The 19,579-nt window shown below is 35.4% G+C and overlaps 1 protein-coding gene and 1 pseudogene across 1 annotated transcript in view; one reads left to right on the top strand and one right to left on the bottom strand.

Moving 5' to 3' along the window:
* Positions 1-3,916: 3,916 nt before the first annotated feature.
* OSTM1 (osteoclastogenesis associated transmembrane protein 1) overlaps positions 3,917-19,579 on the bottom strand; it is a 39,238-nt gene continuing 23,575 nt past the window's right edge. Inside the window, exons 3-6 of the mRNA XM_065888981.1 lie at positions 16,910-17,007; positions 11,912-12,079; positions 9,683-9,848; positions 3,917-5,981 (exon numbers count right to left, since the gene is read on the bottom strand). Of these exons, the coding sequence (XP_065745053.1) occupies positions 5,926-5,981; positions 9,683-9,848; positions 11,912-12,079; positions 16,910-17,007 (488 nt within the window). The 3' untranslated portion in view covers positions 3,917-5,925. The remainder of the gene's footprint in view (positions 5,982-9,682; positions 9,849-11,911; positions 12,080-16,909; positions 17,008-19,579) is intronic.
* On the top strand, positions 14,617-15,021 carry LOC136132301 (small ribosomal subunit protein eS25 pseudogene; annotated as a pseudogene).

Genomic DNA, 19,579 nt, shown 5'->3' with positions numbered 1-19,579 from the left:
TTGAAGAACACATTTTTGCTGGGCATAGAATTCTAGATTGTCAGTTACTTTCTTTCAGCACTTTGAAAATACTCCGTTTACCTTCCCGCTTTCATTATTTCTCTTGAGAAACTAACAATAAGTTTAATTATTGCTCTCATGAAGGTAATGTCTTTTTTCTCCAGCTGTATGTATGTATGATTCTCTCCTTGGTTTTCATTTACTATGAATGTGACTAGGTTTCTGGGTTTGTTTTAAATCCTTTTTGGGCTTCTTAATTTGTGACAATGTTTTTCACCAGTTCGGGAATATTCTCAGCTATTATCTTTTCAAAAATTGTTTCTGTTCCATTTTTCTCTCTCCTTTGCTTCAGGGACTCTAAATACACTTATATTAAATCTTCTCACGATATCCCTTATATCTCTTACACACCCCACCCCCATTTGTATTTACAAACTTTTTTCTCTGCAGGTTTCCTTCTGGAGATATTCTTCTAATTTATTCTTTTTTTTTTTCTTCTAATTTATTCTTAATCATCTCTTCAACCATGTCTTATTGGTTATAAAACCCTTCCACTGAGTTCATTTCAGCTACTATATTTTTTGGTTTGGGATTTAGTTCCTATTTATGTTTTCCATCATTATCAACCTTGCTTTTTTTGTTTCATCTCTTTACCCATTAAACAAATTGCACAGCAATTTGCTGTCAAGAAAAAACTTGACAACAGAGAAGCAATCAATGAGCTCCAGTCCCACTTAGGATATAGAAAAACAAGAAGCTCTGCTCCAACAAACTATGTTTCTTTGGGCAGAGTACAGAAGGAAGAGTAGCAGCCAAAACAGTAAGAGGAAAAACCCGAAATTTTAACAAATGCTTAAAGACAAAGTATGGACCAGTGTGACAGCTTAGAATCTCCAGGAGCCACAGATACAAGAAGAGTCTGCCCTCACTTGCCAGTTCTTTTCTATAGGCCTCCACTGGGTGTTCATAAGAAAAATGGGGGATAGATCAGGAAAACTGAAAGAGCCACCCTTTGGTGACACAGGCATGCAGATAACAACCATCTGCCACTGGGGTAAAGGCATGAAACCCATGTTCTTTTATACAAAGAAAGAGCCATTTGCCACTAGTGGAGTGGTACAAAACCTTCCTGTTCCCTGGTTCCAGGAAAAGGCTGTGGTAGAGAAGGAGTTGAAGGAAAAAGCATCAGATGCTGGAGAGGGGTAGGAAACCCACCTGTGACCAGGATCCTGCCCTAATGCAAAGCATTAGGTCTGCTGCCAGTGAGAGAGGGACAGGAAACTTACTCTCATTTAAGAACCCACCCCCCATTACAATACAGAGTCTGACTGCCATGGGGAGAAGGAGGTGCACCTATAAAGCTCAAGAGCCCGGGGCCTGCATGAGACTGAGGCTAGCGGGGAAAACACTGCCTGCCCCAACCACAAAACTTGCTCAAAGAAACAAGCAACAGATCCCTAGAGCTAAGGGAGGGGCAGGACTTGTAGAGATTCCACTTGTAGTACAGTTGTGAAGTCTGCTGAGAGCAAGAGGGTGAAGCAGGGACACAGAAAAACTCCCTGGCATTCTAGGCCACTCACTAAACACAAAGTAGCAGCAGTTCACCACTGGATGAATTTTAAAGCTGTGGTATATTGAAGGTTACAATATCAACAATAAAACCCAAGCCCAGATCAACTACTACTGACAGTTACTTGGTACCCCCACACTAACGGCCCAAGAGAAGGAGAGGCGTGCCCACTGTACGTATAAATACTATTTACCTCAGTTTCTACTGTTCTTTTACACGCAATGTCTGACATTCAATCAAAAATTATAAGGGCTTCCCTGGTGGCACAGTGGTTGAGAGTCCGCCTGCCGATGCAGGGGACGCGGGTTCGTGCCCCAGTCCGGGAGTATCCCACGTGCCGTGGAGCAGCTGGGCCCGAAAGCCAGGGCCACTGAGCCTGCGCGTCCGGAGCCTGTGCTCCACAGCGGGAGAGGCCACAGCAGTGAGAGGCCCGTGTACTGCAAAAAAAAAAAAAAAATTATAAGACACATTAAAAAGCAAGAGGAAAAAATGACAATGATCCACTGTCAAGAGATAAAGTAGTTAACAGAACTAAATCCAGAGATGATCTAGATATTGACACTATCCAACAGGAATTTAAAATAACTGTGATTAAAATGCTAAGGGATCTAGTGGAATGAGTGGACAGCATACAAAAACAGAGAATTTCAGCAGAGAGATAGAAACTATAAAAAAGAGTTAAATGGAAACCCTGGGAATAAAAATACAGTATCAAGAGATGAAGAATCATTTTGACAGGCTTATTAGTAGACTGGACACAGCACAAGAAAGAATCAGTGAACCTGAAGTAGGTCAATAGAAATGATGCACATTGAAACATAAAAGTAAAAGAGAGTGAATAAAACAGAAGAGTGCATCCAACAGAGCTGTGGGACAATATCAAATGGTCTAACATAAATCTAATTGGAGTCCCAGAAGGAGAAGAGAGAGTACAGGACAGAAGAATATTTGATGGTATAATGGATGAGAATTTTACAAAATTAATGATATACAACCAAAAAATCCAAGAGGCTCAGAGAATCCCAAGCAGAATAAATACAAAGATAAACATACCAAGACACATCATAGTAAAACTGTTGAAAATTGAAAGTTAAGAGGAAATCTTGAAGGCAGTCAGAAAATAAAAATGTTACATAGAGAAGAACAAATATAAGAATCACAGCAGACCTGTCATCAGAAAATTTGCAAGCCAGAAGGCAATAGTGATTTCTTTAAGGTACAGTTGACCCTTGAACAACATGTCTTTGAAATGTGCAGGTCTACTCACACACAGATTCTTTTTTCAACATATATACAAAAATATATGTGTAGAACATCATGTGCAAGACTTGTATTGAAGTGGATAGCCTATCCCTACATAGGCACAAGGTGAGTGATATTTAAGATAACATTAATGATATTAGTTTTCTTACTGTTTTATAACTTTGCTTTCAAAGAATTATGTAACTGTACAGTATGCCTCTCTCTTTCATAATTGGAGAAACTGTGTATCAGCCTCTCATCACAGGGAAGTGTTTTTTAAAAATACATAATTATGTTTCCAATACTGTATCATGAATATGACTGCAATAATGCATGCCATAAAAATTTTATGCATGCCATAAAAATTTTATAACAATTCATTCATTAGTGAGCAGGCTAGGCTACCATGAAGCAATTGTATTGATTATCCTAGGCTACCATAAAGCAATCATATAGCTGTTTCTTCATTATCAATGCATGAATTGTTATACCTGTAAATAAACTGAATTTCTTTTTCACGTTATCTCTTCATTTCTGATGTCTAGTGTTAGTAATACGTATAACATCTACAGTATTTTGCATCATATAAGACAATATTGATGTAGGTACTGACAGACAATTCATCTTGTAAACAGATGACATAAACTTATAGTATTTTTAAATACAGTACAGTACTGTAAACATATTTTTCTTCCTTATGATTTTCTTAATAACATTTTCTTTTCTGTAGCTTACTTTATTGTAAGAATACAGCATATGGACTTCCCTGGTGGCGCAGTGGTTAAGAATCCACCTGCCAATGCAGGGGACACGGATTCGAGCCCTGGTCCAGGAAGATCCCACATGCCGCAGAGCAACTAAGCCCATGCGCCACAACTACTGAGCCTGCACTCTAGAGCCCACATGCCACAACAACTGAAGCCCACGCGCCTAGAACCCATGCTCTGAAACAAAGAGAAGCCACCACAATGAGAAGTCCACGCACCTCAACGAAGAGTAGCCTCCACTCGCCGCGACTAGAGAAAGCCTGCGTGCAGCAACAAAGACCCAGTGCAGCCAATAAATAAATAAATAATAAAAATAAAATATAGCACTTTAATTTCCTTAAGCTACTTTGTTTATTTCAAAGTGCCAAAAAACTAAAGGTGTTCTGGTGCACACACATATGCTGTGAATCTAAGAATTCAGAACTATGCAAAGAACTTTTCAATACGACTTTACAAGTGAAATATTTACACACTTTACTGGTGGTGCTTAATGCTTATATTTGAAATCTATTGCTGATGCTCCTCTAAAGAGCAATGACTCAACCAGGAAAATATTAAAGGCTGCCTTTTCTTTTGTAAAGTGCTTATTAGCAACCATATCCAAAAGCAATGGTTTTCAGAAATACATGATATTAAAAGGTGCTCAAAGAGTCACCTCTTACAGAATCAAATATGCCATTTTGTAACTTTGTACATGTAAATTGATTTTATCTGCATTAATGAAAGATTGCTTTCAATGGCCCTCAACCATATGCTTCAAATCAAGATAGTGCTATTAGCATCAGCAGCATGAACAGTAACAGCAGAATAAACTCTAGCACATTTTAAATGGATCACAGCAGACTAGAAAAACTGTAACAGCTTTTGGATATGTTGCATATCCAAGGATGAGGCTTCTCTTTCACTCTGCATATATGGTAAACATTTTAAAAAATAATAAAAACACTTTCTTGTCTCTCTATAAGAGCATTTTACAGTGTATAAAAGGCTTCAGATTCTTGTACCAATTAAGCAAACTGTTTTTCTATATAAAGTAGGCTTTATATTAAAGAAAGAAAGAAGGAAAGAAAGAGAAAAGAAAGCCTATTTCCACCAAGACAGCTAGAAGGAATTAACAAGTGAAACACCTAATGCTAAAAACCTGAGGGAAAAAAATGTGAACAATTCTGAAATGAAGCTTTTTTGAAAGGTTGATATAAACATTCCAAAAAGGAATTTGTTTTCGAGTGTGAAGTATCTGACTTCATTTCAATCATTTATCACTTTTATCTGATTTAAATAATTTAGAAAAAAAATAAGCATCATCTTAACTGAACTACTTTCTGTATCAGATTCTCTTTCTGACTCACGGCCCCCAGTACGAACCATTTAATACTCTTATAGTGAGCATCCCCTCAGGTCCCTGTCTATTTTCTGAATCTTAAAAGCTTTTTTTACTCCTCCTTTTTTTTCCCCTCCAAAACTCCCCATATATCCCAAGAGAAAATTCCTATTAAAAAATCATAATTTAAATACATTGTGACAATGTTACATTTGATTTAAAGTGGTAATAAATTATAAATTGCCAAATAATATAATTCACAATGCAAATCCCTGGTATAAAAAGAATCCATCTTGCCCTGAATATAATAAAGCAGTCCAGTGATTTCAAATTACTTATGAAATAAAGGCAAAAATAAGGTGTAAAACACTATTTATAAAAGTTAAGTAAGAAACCAGTTACCATAAATCTTTTTACAAAGATAAATGTAATGGGCCTTTCCATTTCTAAAAATTTTGGGGGAGGTTTATAACTAGTGGTTTCAAAAATGACTTTAAGGAAACCAGAGATTGAATTACATATTATTTGTAATATATGACATATTAAATATATGTGACAATAATACTGCAATGGTGAGAAACTTAAATTAATCTTTGGACTTGCTACTTTTCGGCAAGTAAATTTTTTTCAAAGTCTTTGCTATAACTGATTAATTTTTAAATGTTAGTTCTCAAAAACTTTGCTACTAGAGATACTATGTTAACTAAGGAGATACTGGAAGTCTCAAATAGTAACAATATGCCTACAAAATAAAACAAGATTGTTCTTGCATCTTTTGTTATTATAACAAATACACTTTAAAATAGACAACATTGCTAGGCCTGTAAATTAAAAATACCCAAACCTTTAAAAAGGGGGTGGAACAGGAAAGAAAAATTGAAAATTCTTATTTAAAAATAAATCTGAAGTCCTTGCATTTCTTAAGAACTTGACTTGTCAAATCACGGTTTATCTTCTTTTGGACCAAGCTGTGTCTTCTACCATTCATCCATGGGATATGATGTCAATTCTCCATTCTGTAGGTTTCAGTGTGAATTTTCTTGAATGTTTGCAAAGCTGGTACTGGACTTGAGACGTTTGGCTAAATAAATCAAAAGTATTATATTTTAACTTAAATTTAATTCTCTAAACATAATTATTCATTATTTTATGTAAACTATAGTATTCATCTATTAATTCTATGTTTGAATCTGAATAGATTCAATCTTATAAGAATTAAACCTAAATCTATTTTTTTCTACCAACCTCAAAAGATATAACTTTGCTAGAAGCTGCACGATTTTGTTAGAAGCAGTGCCAAATAAAACAGATGTAATTTATATCATCCTGAACAATACAGTCTTAAATATGTAATAAAAATGAAAGTACTCTACTTTAAAAATGAAAGTGCTGTAAAGTATAATAATAAAATTATATATTTGAAAGTCTAATCTAGAAATCCAAATTTCTCTTAAAAGAATTCAGTAAAAGAACTCTGTAATGTTTAAAAAAACAAACAAACATTCAAATGGCTTACAAAGAAAAGTGAGTTGGATATTACACACATGTGCACAAACATATATGGCAGCTAATAAAATATGTACAATCAGTTTTGATCATAATGCTAAAGGGACTGAGTCATGGCTATTTGGCTTGGTAATATGTTTTGTTCTTCAGTTAAACATGAATGTTTCTCATGTTCCAGAAATTTAAAAACAACCATGCCATAGTGAAAGTATCTTACATTGGATAACTAGGAATCTCTCTACTTCAGAGGTTCTCAACACTAGAATACAGGTTATGATTTAGAAGGTCTGCAATGGGATTCAAACATTTAACTTTTGTTTTTGTGTTTTGAAAGCTCTGCAGACAATTCTGATATGTGGCCAAGGATGAGAACCACTGTTCTAGTTTCTATCAGGGTCTCCCCTGACAACTGTAAGTAGAAGATGACAACATGGCTTCCTGGACCAGTGCGTTGTTTCAGCCTAAACTTAAAAAGCAACTTAAACTAAAAAACAGCCTAAACTGAAAGTCTACTTCTTAAGCCTTCAGTGGATCTGGGAAGCAAACTAAATCATTTTGTTTTAAATGTTGTTTAAAACTATTAAAAGTAGTCTAGTTTCTAATTACCAAATTCATTAAACTAACCAGGTAGCAATACCAGTGAGTACGTATAACTACAACTTCCTTGCTTCCTTATTCTCTGATAAATCCCTACATCCTCCAAAATTCTACTCCAGGGATCTTCTAATGGTGAATTCCAACACCCCAAATGCAGAGTTCGTCTTCTATGCCTCTGTGGTCCAACCACACTGTATGCACTTCTACTACATTTGTTGTAATGATTGGATTATGGTTGGTATGTTCTTTGAGGGCATCTATTGTGCTTTGTTCCTTTTTAAATCCCTAATTCCTACCATAGGACTTGATGAATGGAAGCATATAAAATGGTAGCATAAAGAAAAGTAAATTAAAATTTCTATGAGGTATCAGCACAAGAACTATTTGCTTACACTAGCATTTCCTTAAGTTCATCATTTAATTCGTAAACAATGCTTCTATGAAACATTAATAGGTATTATGCAAAGGTCCTATTGTCAAGTTTGGGGGATGTAATCTCAGAGGCCTTAATTTATATTCAGGTACATTACGAAGCTCATGAAAAGGAATTTCACAGGACTAGTATTTTAAGGAACTCACTCTAGGAGTTGCTCACATTAAGTACAATGTTCTTTTATTCAACAAATATTTTTGAGTATCTACTATGGGCCAGTTACTTTCCAGATGCTGGTGATATAGTGGTGAGCAACATAAACAAAATCCTTTTTCTGATGGAACTCACAGTTGAGTCAGGGTAGACAAACAAATGAGGTAGAAAATAAGTGGAAAAGTTAATTGGAATAGACTAAATAGTGATTAAATGCTATTAAAGAAAGATGATACAGAAGAATTTTAAAAAGGGTGTATTCTTAGGTTGGGGGGGGTCATAAAAGTTCTCTTTGTGTCAGTAACCTTTGACCTAAGACCTGGATGACAAGGAGCCAGTCAAGGAAAGCAGGGAGGGAAAAATACAAGAACCTCGCAAAGAGGGCAGTGTGAATGAGCTTGGTGTTTGAGAGGAGCAGAAAGAAGGCTGGACTGCCTACATACAGCATCATGAGAAAGGAGAGGGGTAGACACAGGAGTTTACGAAGGCAGATGGGGACCAGGTCACATGCAGCTTGGAGAGCAGACCTTGGAATAAGTCTGTATTTTATTCTAGGTGCGACGGGTACACAGGAAGGGTGTCAAATGGGAGAGGAGCACGTGGTAAAATTTGTGTTTAAAAATTTACTCTAGCCACTATATGGACAATGGATTGTAGTGGGTCAAGAAGTAGAAGTAGGGATACCAGTTAAGGGACCTCTGCCTTAGTGCTGGTAAGAGACGGTGATGGCCTGGGCTAAGGTATTACCAGTGGGGATAGAGAAAAGATAATTTAAGATATATTTTTGGAAATAGAGCTGGCAGTACTTGCTGATGAATTGAAAAGGGGTAGGGGAGGGAATAAGGGAATGGGGAAAGAAAAGAAAATAAAAAGTTAAGAAATTGAAAGATATTAAAAGGATTTGTGGCTTATACAAGCAGATGGATGGTAATGACTTTTATTGTGAAAACAAACGAACAAAAACACTGATCAGAAGTACTATATATCTTCTGTAGAGTTAAATAGATTTGCAAAGCAAATAAGATGCTAAACTTTAAAAGTACACCAAGTCCTGAAAAATAAAGTTTCTCAACAGTGAGGTCCCTGCAATATTTTGTTATTACCCTAAAGAAGCACTTTTAGGCCCGAGTTATTACATATTTACAGAATGCTAGCAATCTTCAAAATACTTTACTAAATACACCCATGATAAAGACTCTCTCCTCTGGTAGCTAGCTTTTTGAGGTGACAAGACATTACAAATTCAATGTAAACTGATCTACAAGCAATCTGGTTTTTTTTTTAAGTTAGATATATTAGACATGAAGTTAGATAAATCATGAAAAAATGCCAGAAAGAAATTTATAAGGGAAAGAATTTTTACATCATAGGTTCCTAAACTAGGAATAATATTTAAGAGAAAAAAAGCCTGACTTTTTTTTCTCCTGAAAACATTCTTTTTTAAAAAAACTAAAATTACTAAGGGATAAGCCCATACTTTCATTCTGATAATAAACAAGAAACCTATGAGATTTGGAGGTCACTTTTCTTTGGCTAGTTGGGACCTTCTAGTTAGTGTTTTTTTCTGCTCTGCCTTATTTGATGGGGAGAAAGGAAAGGAATGAACACATACTGAGCACATGCTATATGTCAAGTAACTTTCTTGCAACTACAATTCCAATTTGTTCATAAACAAATTGTCTGTGTGTAAGCTACAGTTTCTCCCTGCCTGCTACTTGTTTGGTGGTTCTGTCATGGGTGGTTCTGCCAATGGGCCTAAGAGCTCTCTACTATTTATCTCCCTATTATGGCCATTTCAGGTCTGCAAAGCCTTTGTTGCTATTCCTTTGTTGTTGTCAACCTTATTCCAGGGAATCTAGCCTTCTCAATTAAAGCTTCTGAAAGATACTGTATGTTAAAGTTTGATTATAAAGTCACTTAACTTACACATCTCTTCTGGTAGTGAGCACAGTTGTAAAATTTGAAGAACAGAGATGTTTTAGGCTAATATACTTTGAGTTCTCAGAGTATATATTATTTCTAAAACAGGCTTAGATTTTTTTAAATACAGGTTTTTAATCTAAGTAAATAAACAACCATAAAAAGAAACTTACGTAGAATGAGTTTGCGTTTCTTTTGCTCTGAGTGAAGAAAACTACTAAGGTAGAAGACAACAGGTAGAAAGAGAATGAACACAGAAACAGCAATTACAGGCACTGTGTCACTGCAAGGGACTGAACAGTTGAAAGTTCGACTCCAAAGTTTTCGAGTAATATTCATCTGAAACAATAACAAATAATGTTACTCTATTTTATATTTAATTTGTCTTCAATTTCATAAACTTATTTTGTCAGTAAAAAGAACCCCAAATTTAGACTAAATACACATCCCTAAAAAATCTATTAATAGTTGAGGACAATTTCTTCTGTCAGGGAAATAAGCTGGTTCACGATTAGTCATTGTATAAATTTATATCCATACAGAAATTTCATATTGTAAATTCATAATACTGTCCAAAGAATGTCAGCTTTTCACAGACTTCAAACACAGAACTTGTATCAATAGAAATATACTTTGCTTCATTCATTAAAAAAGATTTAAAAGGGTAACTATGTGAGGTGATGAATGTCAATAATTAGACTGTGGGAATCCTTTTGCAATATGTATGTATATCAAATCATCACATTGTACACTTTAAATATATTATAATTTTATTTGTCAAGTACACCTCAATAAAACTGGGGGGGAGGGGAAGTCTCACAAAATAAACAAACAAAATATTTTCTTTCATGTGTTACCTACGTAATCTCACTGAGCTTGTTGTAATATTTTTAGAATGGAGATAAAAATATCAGCTTTATAGGGCTTCTCTTCAAGAGATGATATCTATGAAATGCTTAATAGCTTATCTAAGATATTATGAAAGATTCATACTCACAGCAAATAATTTTTTAAGTATATAATAGCTAATGAGTCATGGAAACTTTATTAGACAATACTAATATCTTACTTAGCCCCTAGATACACTTAGGGGCTGCAGTACCTCACTTTCATTGAGCTCATGATTTCTGTCAAACAGGCTAAATGATGTAAGGAAACTATCAAATTTAGCGTTTAAAACTGTTCTTGCCTGGATTTTGTTTAATTGAGATATGGTTTACAAATGGTGCACTGTACGTCTGTTGTAATTTTTGCTTATTGCAAGATGGATGTTCTAAAATAGGTGGTCATGTTGATTTCCTGTGTAATCCAACTTGTGTCATAGAAGCAATATTCATTTTTCTTCTTTATTTTAAAAAAAAGAAAGAGACTATTATTCTTTAAAAAGATGGTATTATTTATTGGGAACCTACTAGAAGACAGGTACTACTCTAAACATTAGTAACAGAGCAGTAACAAACAAAAATCCCCATGGTGTATCCATTTTAAGTGCTTTTTACCATTCTGAATATTACAGATCCACTATGTTCACTCTGAGCTGCTATAATTCACACTCATCATTCTCAAACATTAAGTTTACCAATTTTGACCACAAGTTCTCTGCTTTTTGACAATAAATTTTCAGTTTCCTCTAATGCCTCAATAGTCAGGCATCGTATTCCCATAAAAAGGCATGATTGCCATCTAGTGGTGCCCCATGTAAAGGCAGGCTATTCAACGGAGGAAAAAAGAGTTTTTGTTGACTATTCATTCAATCAATACATGTTACTAAGGGCCCACAATTTGCTAGGCGCTGTTCTAGATACTGAACAGTGAACAAAAAAGGACAATGATGTCCTTGTCTTTATATGGCTTATATTTTAGTAAGGGGAGAAAGACTACAAATAAGTAAACAAAACTTTTCAGATGGTAATAGATATAAAGAAATAAAGCAACAGGATAGGAAGTAACTGAGGAATGGCTTCAGAAACATATTGTAGCAAAATCTAGAGACTTTTTGAATTAGCAACAAGTGCACAAGAAACTGAAATGAAAACATTTAACAATATACCCATACCTCTGAAAATGACACACATTATCAAACTTAAAAAAAACAAAATGTATAAATGGAGTATAATCTATAAAAATATTAAATCACTATGTTGTATACCTGAAACTAATATAATATTGTAAATCAACTATACTTTAATAAAAAGAAGTCAAATATACCAAATTATCAACTTACTAATGAAGTATCTGATTAATTTCCATTTTAGTTTGACACATCAGGATATTCTAAAACTTTACTACTTACAACTAGCTATTTCTGGTTGAAGACACCATATGCAAATTCCAATAATAATACTGAAGGCACATTCAACAACACTGCAGAACATGTGTTGTATCAGGAGCAAAGTACTTACTGCATCTTCCACATCAATGCATAAGTGCGTTCCAGATTCAGCCTTATTTTCAAGTTCATTCATTTTTTGCATTTCACTGTACAGACTACTCAGAGTTTTGTATGCGTCATGACAGTTTTTGCATACTTCTGAATAATTTCTTAACTGAAGAAGACTGTGTGCGCTCCCCTAAAATGTCAAAGGCACATAAAATACACGCAATAAACATTACATTTTTTAAACTTATTTGCCCTCCTGGAGGAAATAATAGAGTATGTTAAAGTGCTGAGCTGTGGTGTGGGGCAGGTTGCTAAACCACTCTGAGCCTTGGTTTTATCTATAAAATAGGGATACCCTTACCTGTATTACAGGTCCCAAGGAATAGAGACTGGTATGTAGCATACAGCAAAATATTTGGTACTTTCTAGTCGCCCCTGAATTTTGAAAACCACTGCACTAGCCACTGTTAACTGAGGGCAACACTAGCTCATATACCAAATTATTGATACCTAAATACCAAAAATTTACTAAGTTATCTTGTCATTTATACATCTGCCCTTATCTATCCTACACTCACCAAATAAATAAAGTATACCCTTGCCTGTGCTGACTTGAACCCTGAAGTCTGCCTTATTGAGACAGAGAAGACTTTATAATGAGTTAGGAAAAGGCACCCAAACTACATCCCTCCCCCAGCCCTCTTACCCCAATGCTTTTAATCCAGGCCTTTCAAGTCAACAAAAAGGGACTAATACCAATGAATTGTATAACCTAAAATATAACCTCAGGTACTGGATATAAGACATTATGTTAGTGAATCTCAATCTTTTCCACTTCTGGGACTGATGCTTGTATTTCAAGAACAAGTTTGCTAAACAGTCAATTCACACTTTTGTTTTCTATTCCCTTTATTCTTTACCTTATAGCCTGGAGAAATAATATTAACTATCAGAATGAAAGAGAAAAGGAAAAATTAAAGGAATTAAGCTGATGTAGCCCCTATATTACCCTTACTATCTACTTGACAGAGAAACTCAAGACTCTCTTTAGTTCTGCCACAAGAAATAGCCCATTGCCTGTTTTTCACAGAACAATTGTACATTCAGCTAAATGTGTTCGATCAAAAATGGAGCACAGTACCTTGATGGGGGAGTATAATTTAGTCATTTATATTAAAACTTAAAATGTACATATCATTTGACATTGCAATTTCACTTCTGGGAATCTACCAGACAGATAAAGATACAAATACCTGCAAAAGACTGTCCATATTTGTGATAGTAAAATACTGAACCAAACAAAATTCTCCATTGATACAGGGACTGACTGACTAAATGGTGGCATAGTCAAACAACAAAAAGCCCTGCAACGTTTAAAGCAAATGAGAAAGTAGGATTCTGGGAAAAAGATGACATCAGCACGTGCCATTCCTGATTTCTTTTCTGAAGAGACTCAAGAACAGAAGAGTAAACCCAGGCCCTTGATAGCACTGTTAATTATAGAGGCATGACATGCACATTTCATCACAGGAAGGTTGTATGACAGCTGTCATACCACTCCCAGAGAAACTAGCCGGAACCACAGTCTCTTGTGACCCTCTATCCCCTGCAACCACCTACTGTCCTCTAGAAATGCGAGGGGCTGGAATAATAGCCCCACCCTACCTGTGGGACCACCCACAAAAAGCAGTCTCCACAGTCACCCAGACAGTCCAGGTTCCCAGAGAAGCCACCTGCAAACACATACTACATAAGGTGGAGCTGGTCTGGAACCTAAACCCACATCTCTGCCTCATCACTGAGCCAGAAGGCACTGCCACAGCCAATACCATTAATTTCACTGCTACCACCTATCTCTTTAGCTGGTTCTCCTCCCTTTTCAAACACACACACACACACACACACACACACACACAACCTATAAAACACTGGCATTGCCCAGAACTCAGTCCTTGGGGCCTCTTCATCATCTCTATCTACACTCACTCACATCCAAGTCTCTAGGCTTGATACCGTCTGTACCTGATGACTCTCAAATCTACAGCTCCAGCTCATACCTCTCCCCGATAATAAACAAACTAACTAATTAGTTAATTAATTTTTTAAAACCATTCAATTTAAGGAAATAGAAAAATGACAAAACCAAAAGAATATAGGAGGAATTAATAAATGCAAAAGCATAACTTAACACATTAAGAAAAATAAAACAGAAACTGATAAATAAAGCCAAAGGTGGGTTTTCAAAAAGATCAATAAATATAAATGTATCTTCAACAAGCCTAAAGAAAATTCAAGGGAAAAAAGAACTCACAAGGATAGCATTTGGAAATAGAAAGGAAATGTAGCTATATATATGATAGAAATTTTAAGGAGTAACCAATTACTAAATGCAATGCATTATCCTGGAATGAATCCTGAAACAGAAAAGGACATTAGTAGAAAAACTGGTGAAATTAGAATGAAGTCTGGCATTTAGTTAATAGTTATATACCAATGTTCAGTTTTTATTTTTGACTAATGCACCTTGGTAACATAAGGTGAACATTAGGGGAAACTAGGTCAGGGATATACAGGAATTCTCTGTATTAGCTTTGCAACTTTTCTGTAAGTCTAAAATTATTCCAAAAAAAAAACATTTAAAAATAGGCAGTTAAAATCTGTAGTGGGGCCTTTTTGTCCAACATCTTAGGGAGGTGAGGTGATAGCAGTTGCTCTCCCGGCTTCGCTATGCCACCCAAGGATGACAAGAAGAAGAAAGATGCCGGAAAGTTGGCCAAGAAAGACAAAGACCCAGTGAACAAATCTGGGGGCAAGGCCAAAAAGAAGAAGTGGTCCAAAGGCAAAGTTCGGGACAAGCTCAATAACCTAGTCTTGTTTGACAAAGCAACGTATGACAAACTCTGTAAAGAAGTTCCCAACTATAAGCTTATAACTCCAGCTGTCGTCTCTGAGAGACTGAAGATTCGTGGCTCCCTGGCCAGGGCAGCCCTGCAGGAGCTGCTTAGTAAAGGACTTATTAAATTGGTTTCAAAGCACAGAGCTCAAGTAATTTACACCAGAAATACCAAGGGTGGAGATGCTCCAGCTGCTGGTGAAGATGCATTAACAGGTCCCACCAGCTGTATATTTTGAAAAATAAAGCTTTATTAAATCAAAAAAAAAAATCTGTAGTGGGGGAAGAAAAGATATCGTTCATAAGGGCACCAAACACTATGTAATACCTTGAAATAGACTTAAGAAATGTATAAACCTATAGGAAGTTTAAATAAATAAGTAAAACTGTGCTAGAGAACATTAAAAAATAAAGAATAATGGTGATTACCAGGGGCTAGAGAAGGAGGAAATGGGGAGTTATTACTTAATGTGTACAGAGTTTCAGTTTGAGAAGATGAAACATTCTGGAGATGGATGGTGGTAGAGTTGTACAACAATGTGAGTGTACTTAATGCCACTGAACTGTACACTTAAAAGTTGTAATGTGGTAAATTTTATATTCTATTTTACTGAAATAAAAAATAGTGAATATATACTGTACTCCTAGATAGGAAAGCTTAATATCATAACAGGTCAATTTTTCCCAAATGATGACTCTAAAATGTAATGCAATACTAATAAAATATCAAAATGATTGATTATTTTGAACTTGGTTCTAAAATTCATTTCATGGATTTATTTAGTAAATCATGTTTTGAAAGTCAAGAAGCCAACAGGAAAAAAAGGTTGGCGCTAAACCTTACGTCTTACACCAAAATAAATTTCAAACAGATAAAATGATGCTTAAATGTACAAAACAAAACCATGAAAGTCCTAAAACAATCACAGGAGAAATTTTTAAAATAATCTCAAAGTGGGAAAAGGCCTTCTAGTGTGACACAAAATCCACAAGCCATTAAATTAATTTTGGTAAATCTAACAACATAAAAATTAAAATTTTCTTCATATCAAAAAGAGAAACATGATAAAAAGACAAACAACAAATGAGGAAAAAATATTTGCAACTAACATCCCAGGAAAAATGCTAATTTCCCTAAAGTACATTCATCAGAACTAGTGTCTTTGGTCTCTAAAACCAGAGTTCCTAGTCAAATAGTCTTGGTAAATGCTGTATACAAAGTTACCATTTGAAGTTCTATATAATGTACATTAGTCCACTGAAGTTCTGCAGTCCTGTATTAAAGCATTTCTTACCCTTATTAAGAACACTAAACCTTTTTTATGGGCTATGTATTAAAATCTTGCAGCACATATTTTGGAAATGTTCATCTAATAGTTTTTATTATACTCAGGGACATTCATATACTATGTTATCACATTTATTAAAGAGAAAGTTATACATACCTATATCCTAAATATATTTCTATCTATTTGTGGGGATTACCTACTTGTTAAAAAGCAAGTTTCAAAACTAGGATTTTACCAGAATTCCAATTTCACCCCTCACCGCTACCAGGAACGTTCCAGTACTAACATTCAAGGGTCAGAGGTGGAGAAAACAAAACCCAAGAAGGTAGGTTTCTTAAAGGTTACCTTTTATATTATAATTCAAAACTCAAAGTTACCTTATTAAACAGCACCTTTTAAAGTAGGTAAGATATATTTAAGCAAATATTGAGGCAAAGAATAAGCTTTTTATAGACAGAATCATACTGAATTGCAAAATACATTATTGCATAAACAAAGTCAAGAAAAATTATTGTCTGATAGAACAACACTGTGTTTTAATTAAACAATCACATGCCTCAGTTAATATGTTCACACTCATTAACTCATTGGATCCTGACTACAAAATACTGGAAGGTAGGCAGGGTAGATCTTACTATTCCCATCCTACAAATTAAAAAACTGAAGTTTTGATGATTTGCCTAAGGGCTAGTAATAGAAGAATTTAGCAGAAATCCAGGTCTACCTCTACACTGTGTATGTAGATAAATATCAACAATTAATGCTATAAAAATTGGAATTATTTATTATTCACTTGGACAAGACAGCATTTTAATTTCAAGTGTCATATATAAAATACCTGAAGGTTATTCTCAAAGCAGGTCAAGGTGTGATTAAACAGATTCAGGAAGTATACTGTGCTATTTGATAATTCTTCACTTTTGTTCGTTAAACAATCTGTCAAGAAACCAAAAAGTAGATTAATATATCTCAAGCAACAATTATATATAGTCATTTATCTCTCAAGCTGTTATCTTCTGTTTCACACTATCGTAATCCTTTATTCAAACAAGCATGAAGTGTTCCACATTAAGAGAATTTTCCAAATACATGAAGCTTACCCCTTTTAATTTCCAAAAGGTTTTTTTTTACATCATAATCATTTAAATGAAAATATTAAAATAGTCACATACTTTTCTCTCTTTGTAAAAACCATATACCAAGTAAAATTGAAATTGATTTTTGATGGTACAAAGTCTTAATCATGAATATCAGTTATCAAATGCCACCTTAATAGGAGTACTCTTAGTGCTGTTTAGGCATAAGACTATTTATCCTGCATTAATTTTAGCTAAACTCATATGCTGTTTGATTGTTTTCTGGGTTACATTTAGTAGTTCTGGGTCTCTTCCATCTTCACTAGTGGGTCAGTTATTGCATCTAAGAGGTTAATCTTTTAAAATCTGCTCTTTCTAATCTATTGTGAGTTGGGAGACCAGAGAAACAAGCTGGTGAGAATCTTGCATAAAATACTGATAAAGGGACTTCAAGTAAAATCTGGAAATAAATACACTTGTTTTATGTCTTTCTAAAAATCTTACATAAATGATATTCCTCGGCAACTTGCTACTCTCACTTAGCATTAGCTCAAGTTCATTCCTTTGAATTGTTTTCTATTTCTATGTATGAACATAGCACAATTTTTTAATCTATTCTCCCTTCTTGGATGAAATTATTCTTTATCCTCAGTTTGCTTTTACCTCTCCCTGTGCTCTCAGCTTACCCTCTGGGATCTAGGTTCAAGTGCCTGGCACCATATCCTGGAACTCATAGTCAACCATTTCAATCTCACTTTCCTAGAATCCTTGCCCTTTTTACATTCCACATACTCACAAATATTTAAAACCTTCATTAACTTTCTCTACTCCCAATTGTGGTTGTAGAACACTATTATAGAAAATTCTAAAGTTATAATGAGGGGACTCAATTCAAACTAGTTTCAGGGCCACAAAACAATCCTTGTAGATGCCCTACCAATTACTCCACAAGGGATGTTCAAATACTTTCTATTCTCTAGTACTCAACCATACTCTTGTTCTTCTTAAATTTAACTGAGAGCTGTATATTATACACACTCAGGGCCATCTATTATGATCTTTCAACTGGGAGGGGAGAGACAGGATAGAAGGCTGTTGCAGTTATCCAGGAGAAAGGTGGCAATGCAAACAGAAAGAAATCAATGGATAAGAGATACGCTGAATAGGTAGTGAAGAGTACCAGAATATGCCAACTCAAAATATGTCTCTTTGGCATATGGATTACTCTGAGCTAAAGGCCTTTAAGGACTTCCCTGGTGGCGCAGTGGTTAAGAATCTGCGTGCCAATGCGGGGGACGTGGGTTCGAGCCCTGGTTGGGAAAGATCCCACATGCTGCACAGCAACCAAGCCCGTGTGCCACAGCTACTGAGTCTGTGCTCTAGAGCCCATTAGCCACAACTACTGAGCCCGCGTGCCACAGCTACTGAAGCCTGCGCACCTAGAGCCCATTCTCCACTACAAGAGAAGCCACTGCAGGGAGAAGCCCGCGCACCGCAAAGAAGAGTAGCCCCCGCGCGCCGCAACTAGAGAAAGCCCGCGCACAGCAACGAAGACCCAATGCAGCCAAAAATAAATAAATTTTTAAAAAGTAAAGGCCTGTAAGAACCAACAGATTCAGGAAGAACTCTAAAAACAGGGCACAAGTTTTTATTTTGTAGATAAAATTTACACTTGTAAAGGAAATTTCCATTTGCAAAGATGTCTCTCTCTCAAGAAAAAGAAAAGGGAGGACTCTTAACAACTAACTCTTTAACAATGGAGATGGTTCTAACTTAAATCTATGTAACAAACCTTACTAAACAATCCCATTTACTATACTTTTCCTGGTCACTTTCCCATAACTTGCCTCCTTCATCCAGAAGACCAAAACCCTTTCTCTTCTGATTATCCTAAGATGGTATATAAACCCAAATTCTAACCATCCATTTGGGTTACTCATCACTGGGTGCTCCCGTGTGTACATATGCAATGCACTTGTTAATAAACTTCTGTTTGTTTTCTCTTGTTACTCCGTCTTTGGCCAGTCTAATTAGAGAGTTCCAGCCAGAGAACCTAAAATGGATAGAGGAAAAAGATTTTTTCCCTCCCTTAGAGTAGACATTAGGATATGACACACTATATGATGCATGCACTATTATAAACAACAATCACTACAATGAAAGCTAATGTTAACTGAGTAGTTGCCATGTTCCAAGCTTGTACTTTAAACACATTTATTCAATTCTTACAACAATCCTATGAGGCGAGAACTATCATCTCCATTTTCTAAATAAGGAACAAAGGCAGAGAGGAATTAAGAAGTTACCCAAGGTCATAAAACTGGTAAGTAAAAACCTGGAATTTCTACTCAGTCTAATTCCTGAGCCTGCACTTGCAAACACTACAAATATAAAATATCTACACTCTAGACAATTAAAGTTCAATACTGGGA

Source organism: Phocoena phocoena, chromosome 12, assembly GCF_963924675.1.
Source record: "Phocoena phocoena chromosome 12, mPhoPho1.1, whole genome shotgun sequence".
In the NCBI taxonomy this organism is placed as follows: domain Eukaryota; kingdom Metazoa; phylum Chordata; class Mammalia; order Artiodactyla; family Phocoenidae; genus Phocoena; species Phocoena phocoena.
This window is presented reverse-complemented; position numbering and strand designations above follow the sequence as displayed.